This window comes from Anomalospiza imberbis, chromosome 6 (assembly GCF_031753505.1).
Source record: "Anomalospiza imberbis isolate Cuckoo-Finch-1a 21T00152 chromosome 6, ASM3175350v1, whole genome shotgun sequence".
NCBI classification, from domain to species: Eukaryota; Metazoa; Chordata; class Aves; order Passeriformes; family Viduidae; genus Anomalospiza; species Anomalospiza imberbis.
This window is the reverse complement of record NC_089686.1, coordinates 27,711,934-27,720,906: the sequence shown is the minus strand read 5'-3', so window position 1 is coordinate 27,720,906 and position 8,973 is coordinate 27,711,934. Positions and strand designations below refer to the sequence as shown.

Genomic DNA, 8,973 nt, shown 5'->3' with positions numbered 1-8,973 from the left:
GACAGACAACGGCAAAGAATAAATTTCAGCTTTTCAGTGAGTTCCTTTGTCACGTGTTTTTATAGTGCAGCCTGAACATCTCCCACTGTTAAAACTAAATGGCTTAGCATTGGTAGCCTAAGTAACTGTTAGAAATGACAGCATCTTTAAAGTTTTCAGGGAAAGAAGAGCAAAAAAGATCTGCAATACCTTGTCAGTTCAGTATAACTCAGTTTAAAAACAGAAGCAGCACATTCCTCAAAAAACTAAAATTCTTTTAATGCATCCTCAACTTCCCCACTCCCTCAGTGTGTTTCAAAACTGTACAAAATCAGTCCGATTAGGTTCTTATAAAATACATGTGATAGGTACAGAGGTTATCCAGCAGCATTTTCCCACCAACCTCCATGTTGTCTTCTTTAATGATGAATTAATTTATTCTATATACTTCTGATGCCACTCCAGGATTACTTTAAACAGAAAGTTTCATCAATGAACCTATTTTAACAAGGATTTTATTGAAAACATACACAAAGTCAACACGTTATTTAGCTTCTGAATGTACATATTAGGGAATATTCATAATAGAGAAGAATATTTTAAGAAAAGGGGAAATACAACTGACATGCTGCAGTTTTATATTTTACTAAGGCATTTAGGCTTAAGAGCAAGTTATGTGTGTTATGCTATCTATATACACAAACACAGAAATACACACACACAGGTTATCTGATTTGAAACTGTACAGTTCTATGCAATTCATTATTTTTTGCCTTTTCTATTTTTAGAACACTAAATAAAGCTTTTATCCAAATGGTAGAAGTTGTTCACAGAACAGCAGTTATAATCTACTCTTCAAGAGTTTGCTTACAATTACAATACTAACGATGCACAAAATACCCCCGAGATCTTCACGGGAAAGTTCTCTCTTACCAAAATGAGGCTCAAGTAAGAAAAACACTAGTTTGCAAAGGCACCGTGGAGACAGGTTTTAATACATTAAATACAACACGAATCATTCACAATAACAAGTTTAGTGTTTCTGGGAACTTTTGTAAATACAACACAGTTGGTCACACAAAAATGTTTCTGTTGATTTGTCTTGGCAACTCAGATATATCAACAGTGTAACAGCATAACAGCTTTGTTCCCATCTGACAGAAAATAATGGCAGTTCTGCAAGGCAAACGTTAAACCTGACCGTATGTATTTATTAATTCCACAGTGTTTTGACAGATTATAGGGGATGCAACTTAAAGGATGCTGACACGCTCACTGAGGGCTTTCATTTCTGTTTCTTCTAGCTTGGTGTTTTCGTTATGGTTAGCACTTGGACTGATAAGGTGTGCTGGATACTGCAATCCATGTTCTTCTGAATACTGTTCCCACCGGGAGTCATCACTTTCATGGGTGATGTAACGTTCCCCCATTTTACATTCCAGTTCCCTTAAATCTAACCAGGTTTGGTAGTCCTGAAAAAGAATAACAGTATTACTTTTAGATTTCCTAAAATAAATTACATTCCCTTCTGCTATCAATAACACTCAAAGTGCTATTAACTCAGCTATATAAGGGTCATCACTATTGCTCTAGAATGGAAAAAATCTTATATAAATGTGAAATCTGCCTAAAGATATAAATTTCATCTCTAGAGGATTTTTTGATAAATTGATTTTATTGAATTGTCACAAGTATAGTATTGAGATGTTACAGGTTGTTTTGCAAAATGTACAGATATGTATAGATTGCCATAATATCTAACTGAGGCATGGTGGTAAAGCAATTCCTCCCTCTAGTCACAAGATGAATAAGGAAGAAGAAACCTCTTTAAATCATACATGTACATTCTGATGTACATGTATCAGTCAAGACAGTCGAGTCTGTATCTCAGCATAATCATGCAGAACATAAATTCAGATTGGGCTAGGAAAAACTCCATTTCCAAACTTGGGCAATTACTGGTTTGCTCAAAGAAACGTATACATCTAAACAATAAGGTAGTTGGAACTCCATGTTGACAGCCAAATGTAAGGATGGAAGTTAGTTTGAGTCTCATGCTGTTTAGACCATCATGCACTGCAGCCTCTCATCTGTCCAAAGTATCCAAGTTTAAAAATTTATTTTCTTATTCCCACCCAAAGCACACATGAAGCTGCAGTAATAGATCCAATCCTAGCCCCATGCAGACTCATCTCTCCTCATGATCCTGTATCCAGTTTTCTTTTTTTCTCCTTCATCTTGTCTCAGCCTAAGACACAATCCTAACTACATAGCCAAAGCACCAGAAAGCTCAAACACAGTAAATTCATAAAGCTTTCATCTATAAGTATCTCATATACTTTGGCCCATTTCTTAGAGTCATCCTCTCAGAGAACACCACTAAGTCTCACTGTCCTGTAAGGAAAAATTATCACTGTTATCTTTCCTTAGCCTGCAATTTAGGACTGAGGACTCATCCCATCCCTAGTGCTAGAGCTGCTGCTGAACTGCCTCATCTTAGTTCACCTCCTCTTACTACTACACAAGCAATAAAAGTGGATCTAGAAAAGAAGGACCCTGTCCTGTCACATGAGACAGACAGCAAACATCTTGCTGCAGACCTTAGCCCAGACACTTCTGGTCCTCAAAGACTCAAGCAAATGCATCCTGCAATGGTTGCCAGGGAGAAGAACAGTCTTGGAGGAAAAAACTAGTGAGGGACAGGAAATCTGAGAGGAAGAAAGCAAGCTCCAGATAAATGTCCCTGAGAAAGGTGGGGGGGAGGGGAGGGGGCAGTTACAGCCCTTTTTCTCCTATACCAGAAGGTCACCATCTACTTTGAGACACAGGATCAGCTATAAGATACTGAAGTAGGACTCAGTTTTCTGGTTTGATAAAGATTCCTTTGGGACTGGGGATTATGTATCTGGTCTATGCCATGCCTGTGCCACGATTATTTTCCTAGATGCAAACAAAACTCCCTTGGGAGATCCGATAGGCATCTCCAAGGAGGGACACAATGCCCTAGCCTGGGCTGTCCCCAAGCTTCCCTGCTCCTTGGCTGGGGGTGCTGGAACAAGCCCTGGCTCTTCCCTGCTTTGTCTTGGGCCTAAAAGTTGCAGCGATTTTGCTGCTGCTGGGATAAAAAAAATTACCACATCATATGGTGAGCACAAGACAGAGACTGCTAGCATCTTGAGAATTCCTTATATCTCAGCTTTTAGTTGAAGAATTCAGTTGAATGTGGTAAATGTATTTTCCTGGCAAGCACACAATTTCACTAGTTTTTGTGATGACTGTGAAGTGAAAGCCCGTTGAATAATTTTAATAAGAAGTGAATCAGAGTAAACTGTAGGCAATGAAATAATGTAAGTCAAATGGCTACAAGGAGTTTTTTTTATATACATAATTTTCTAAGTAGACAAAAATGATAAAATATTTTAAAATTTATTTTGACAGCATAAGACTGTTTAGTACTGGAATCTAATACTTCAGAAATCAATGAGATAAACTGGTGAATGAGCATGAGGTTCTAAGGACCTAAAAACATCCTCAGGTTTGTAGATTTTTGTAGATTCTACTGTGCTTAAAAATGAAGATTTGTTATATGTTTAGAGTCTAAACGCAAAAGGAAAAATATGGAATTTGTAGAAATACCTGTAACCATGGGTGGCTTAACGTTTTGTCCACACTGTAGCGCTTTCTCATTTTCACTTGCAATAAATTATTTATGAGATCAATGGCTGAAAGGAAATAATATTGGGAAATGTTAGTTCAAATGTATTTGTTTCAACAAGAACATGCAAACAGAGAGCTACACAGCAATCATGGGAATGATAGAAAATAATTGTCAGGACTTTTGACAAAGAAAGCATTGCCACAGGCTCCAAGCCATTCTTTTCCTGGAACAGATGGTCCTAATTTTACTTTTCTATTGTGGACAAACAGATTCTTATCTATTGACTCTTTTAGTATCAAGTAGAGTTAATGCTAAGTTCTCTAACTCATGCTTATTTTGTTCCCTCTCAAAATGCTGGTGAACAGTATGTGGGATAAGAAAGTCAGTGGATATCCAGTAGGACCATTACTGACAGATGGCATCATTCTTAAAACTCATTTGTTTTCCAAAATAGTGGGGTTAATCTTCTTCCTCTTTATTCATAGGAGACATTCTCAAGTTCAAGCTATGGGGAAGAGATTGGGAATCAGTCATACACAATGGTTTTGATACCACCTATCAAAAAGTAGTGACCATTGTTTTTATCTCATGTTTCAAAGAGGAAAACATAATCCCTTACCTACAGGAGTATATTTGGGTATCAACAAACATCAGCTCCTTCTGCAACACTGTCCAACTCCCCCTTAAATTCAGCAGAATTACAGTAAGACTTCAGTCTGTCTTTTGATACATAAGCCAGTACTGAATGTGAATTTAGTAGGGCTACCATTTCTTTATTATTTTTAGTGGTATTTGTATGTATATGATCTTCAGAGTTAATTTTTCAATCATTTACTATGAATCTCAGTTTGGAAAACAGGTCAAGAACTTGATGAAAGGGTGGATTGTCTTGGTAACTGCTGCAATATAGGCGCACATATCCCAGCATGCGCCTCAGAAACTGTCAAGTACCTACTGAATGTTCTTCCCATCACTGAGGGTTGATAATGTCTCTATTACATTCCTTCTGTGCAACCCACTGGAAGCAGGTATGACTGTGAGCCTCACAAGTGATGAAATCATATTTAGCTATTCAATCTCCTTCAAGTTACAACAGGACCAGGGGCCCCTTTGCTCCTTTTTTCACTTCAGGACAAGGATGCATTACATGTAATAACATATTTCTTTGTATTCTTGGGGGAAATTACCAATGGCTTGTGGAACAGACCAGAAAGGCACTGGTCTAGAAAAAAATCACTACAGAAGTTCCACAAAAGAAAAAAAAAAAAAAAAAAACCAAAAAAAACCAAACAAACAGAAAAGCAAACTATGATGAGAATGAAAAGGCAGTTTCCCCTGGATGATTACAATTGTCAGTATTGAGCAGTCGAGAACAGTTTACACAGACAGTCTGCTTGTTTCACCACTGGAATATTGCTGTTTCTGTAGCCAGTTTTGCTGTTTGTTTTTAGCTTTTTATCTAGAGTTGTTTTTGTCAGGAAAGTTTTGCCTATCCCTTGCCTCTTAAGAAATAAGCACAAATAAATAAATAAGCAGAAATGCAACATGACTACTAGAAGTACACATGAAGTAGAAACTCAAACTATCTGACACAATTTTATTTGCTATATTACTCAAAGTTTTCAAACTTAGGTGAAGGAAGAAAATACAAGCTCCAACAGCAAAGAGTCTTTCCTACTTTTGCATGAGTTTCTCATGCAACTCAAGAAATGCCACTTCTTGAACTTGTAAGAGTTCTGTCTGAGTAACAGAAGCCAAGATGCAAGTGATAGATACAGGCAGGGCAACAAAAGAACAGTGCAGTGTAAAGGTAAGAAGAATCTAGGAAGTTTAATAATGACATTGCGAGTGCTGGAACTAAAATGCTTAAAAGATGTGGAAAGTTCACTGTTTTCCTCTGTGTTTAAACTCACAAAACCTCCATCCTGTTCTGACAGATCCTGACAGCCACTATCTTACAAAGCTTAGTCTGGCTTCAATTCACATAAAATGAATGAATAGTAAGATTCATGTTGACTCAATTTTTGAATTAAAAAAAAAATCACATAATTCTTTGATGATTAAGTTTACAGTTGCACTGCTTAAAAACACTGAAGATAAAAATTTGGAAGGCATTAACATTTACTTTAGACATACAACTTCAGGGGGCCAAATCTGGGCATCAGAATCTGTTACAAAATTAAATATTCTGTCTATGAAGATAAAGCAGTTTTGAGGAGAGGGTAGTAACTACACAGTATTTTTAAGTATTTTCACTGATTTTTTTAAAATCGGGTTTTCAAGTAATCCTTATCAGACATTTTAGGAGCTTTATAAATTTTTATAGTATTCCTCTGTAAAATCAATAATTAAATAAATTCAGAGCACTAAGAAAGACCACCTATGCTCTGCACACAATCAACAGGAATGCACCATGTTATCACCAAGAAGGCAACCTGAGTGAAGGTTCTGAGAGGATTATGGAAGTGCTTTTGCTAACACTTTTATGGGCTCCTGCTTACCTTCCATGATAGTGTAAGCAGTCATTTGAGGACTTACAAAGTTCCACGAGCTGGAGACTTTGTTAAAGGGAATAAACTAGCCAACTACTCCAGTAGAATGAATACTGACCTTTTAGACAGGTGATCATTCAGCAGAATCCCCAACACAAAAATTCAAATGCAAACTTCAGAAAGCTCTGTATCCCTTTGATTTTAGGAAAGATGGCTCTTTACTTTCAATTCACTAGAAAGAATCTCCACAGTCAGGAGGTTCATTACTCTATACTGCTTATGCAAGTTTATTAATATGGCAAATAATTAACTGTGGTGCAGACAAAGTTACTTCACTCTAAGTATCAAATTAACACAATAATTGCTTTTCAAAGGAATGACTGCTTTAACTCAATTAGGATGTGACCTGCACATAAATGCAAGTGCTAATGAAATATCTGAAAATCCTATTTACACACATATCATTCATTTAGTCCTTCCCTACAGATTTAAACTTTTTATGTAAGTTATAAACAAGAAATCATCTTAAGGGTATTAAAAAAGCAGTCCTAAATTTATGATAAATTTATAATTGATTAAGAATTTTTAAAGTACACCTAGAATACTACCTACTCTAACTGCCATCATTTGTACAAATTTAAGCTGCTACTACTAGTATAGGAGGTCCAGGACCTCCTAGGCCCTGGATTTTTCTAAGAATAGGTTAATTGATTAGAGGTCATCATTATTATAATTTTTTCATACACTCAAATCCTTTTCCTGCTGCTGGTCAGTACATCTTTATTGACAAATGCTCTAGTGTACATGCAGTTATTTTAGCATAAAATGATCTTCAGCAGGCTTAGATTTTCAGGGACATAGATTCAGCTGTACTCTCAAAAGAAATCCTTGGCAATTCTAAGCTGTACCCTACAAAAGAGACTTCCTAATACTAATTTATCCAAGCAAATGTGTAAGTAGAGCCAAGACCTCCTTTTCAACAGCTAGCTTAACATTTACAGAGGCAGAGAGCATCTTTGAGCTATAACATGCATTGACCTCCTCATACTCAATGCTCAGTCATTCATGTGACTTTCTCATTAATGTGTGAAGCATTCAGAGTTTCTATTCACATTATGTTGTAACAAGTATAAATAAATACTGACTCAAAGCCAGATGTGGTATTTATTTATGACTACAAAGCATTGTAACAGGGACATCATGATCAAATTTAATGCATTATGGGAATTGCATTGTTTCTTTCCAAGTTATTTTAATAATATTAAGTAATGTGAAGAACCTAATCAATGATGTGTGATGTACATCACACAGCCCATCAGGCTAGTAGCAATAATAGCAACATTTATTTATTCTATCATGTAGCTAAGTAAAAATAAATCTCTTGAGATGATGCAAATTTAGTAGACTGGAAGGTCAAAACTGGAAACAAACAGTAAAGCTGTTGAAAACAGGACCCATGTTTGAGACATGTGAAATTTAAAGCTATAAAATAGACAGGAATTCTGCAAGTAGATTACTCTATATCAGTATCTAGCAAAATGCCACAGTGAAGACTGAATTAAGTTCAAATTGTCATACAGCAATTCAGTGACTTAAGAAATATAGCCTGGCTTGACAAACATTGAAGAGAGAGCAGAAAGAGACTGGTCAATGAAATGCTGAATGGCTCTGAAAAAAACTGGTTTTCTAAAGCATACCAAACATCTACCACAAAAACTACCTATCTCCAGTAATATGTTACAATCCTGTTTAGACATCCAAAAACAGAATCAGGTTTTGGGATGTGTTCTTTTGAAAGAGTGAAGTTATTGGAAAAATATCGAAAAATGAAGCCACTTAGGTAAAAATCAGAACTCCCTATGGAGAAATCGGAGATCTACAAAACTGAAAGGTCTTCATTTTTGTAAGTTACATTTTAATGGATAAAAGGAAGGACAAAGCATTACACAAAAAGCTAAATTACTCATCAGGAAGAGCTGATGAAATTAATCCAGGACTTATGACATCAGACAGACACATTATGGAAAGAGAGGACTAGACCATATAAATGGCTGGCAAAGAAGACAGCTGTTGATAGTGACTTAAAAACATTGAGCATTCAGAAAATATTATCCTCAAACAGGTTCTGTCTTTTGTCTTGGCTTGTGACTGCAGATTTTAAGTATTGCTCTAAAATGCTACAGAGAAAGTTACTATCAAGAAAATTGACACAGACCAGAATATTACCCAATATGGCACACTTTTCCTCCAAAACACAACTTATCTCCATGTTCTTTTCCTCTGAATCTGTTAGATTTTAAGTATATTATTTATATTACCATGCAGTTTAAATTGTGATGGGTCATGTGTTTTTTATAAATCTATCACCTCATCAGTGCAATTTAAAATTTGAAAAGCCAATTTTACTTAAAAGACCAGTAATTGACTAAGTAACATATATTGGAATATTTAGGCTACTTTACCACTGTTGTTACTTTTCCAGTCACATTGTTTAAATATGATCAGACTCTTTTTTTTTCTTTTAAATTTTGCTAGCGGCTACCCTCTGCATTCTAGCTCACAAATTAATATGTTGTTTAGCAAGTATCAGGAAAAGCATGTAGTGTGCACTAAAATCAAAGTGGTGCTAAACACAGCATAATTCACTCTAATTGCTGAACTATCTATTGGATTCAAAGAAATATATGATTTTTCCTCTCCGATTACAATAAAAATAGAAGATGGCAATAACTAAGTTTAGCTATTCTTAAACTTTTTACATGAGCAGTGCTCTGAAGAGACCACTGGAATAGCTACAGTTGCAAGAAGTTTTAGACATTTGGCTCTCTGAGTTACAGTAATAAT

General features: G+C 35.9%; 1 protein-coding gene across 2 annotated transcripts in view; it reads right to left on the bottom strand.

The window, feature by feature from the left end:
* Window positions 1-478: 478 nt before the first annotated feature.
* PRKD1 (protein kinase D1) overlaps window positions 479-8,973 on the bottom strand; it is a 116,609-nt gene continuing 108,114 nt past the window's right edge. For both annotated transcript variants that reach the window (XM_068193006.1, XM_068193007.1), the window contains 2 exons: window positions 3,616-3,701; window positions 479-1,451 (listed from right to left, as the gene is read on the bottom strand). In XM_068193006.1, coding sequence (XP_068049107.1) covers window positions 1,233-1,451; window positions 3,616-3,701 — 305 coding nt within the window. In that variant the 3' untranslated portion in view covers window positions 479-1,232. The remainder of the gene's footprint in view (window positions 1,452-3,615; window positions 3,702-8,973) is intronic.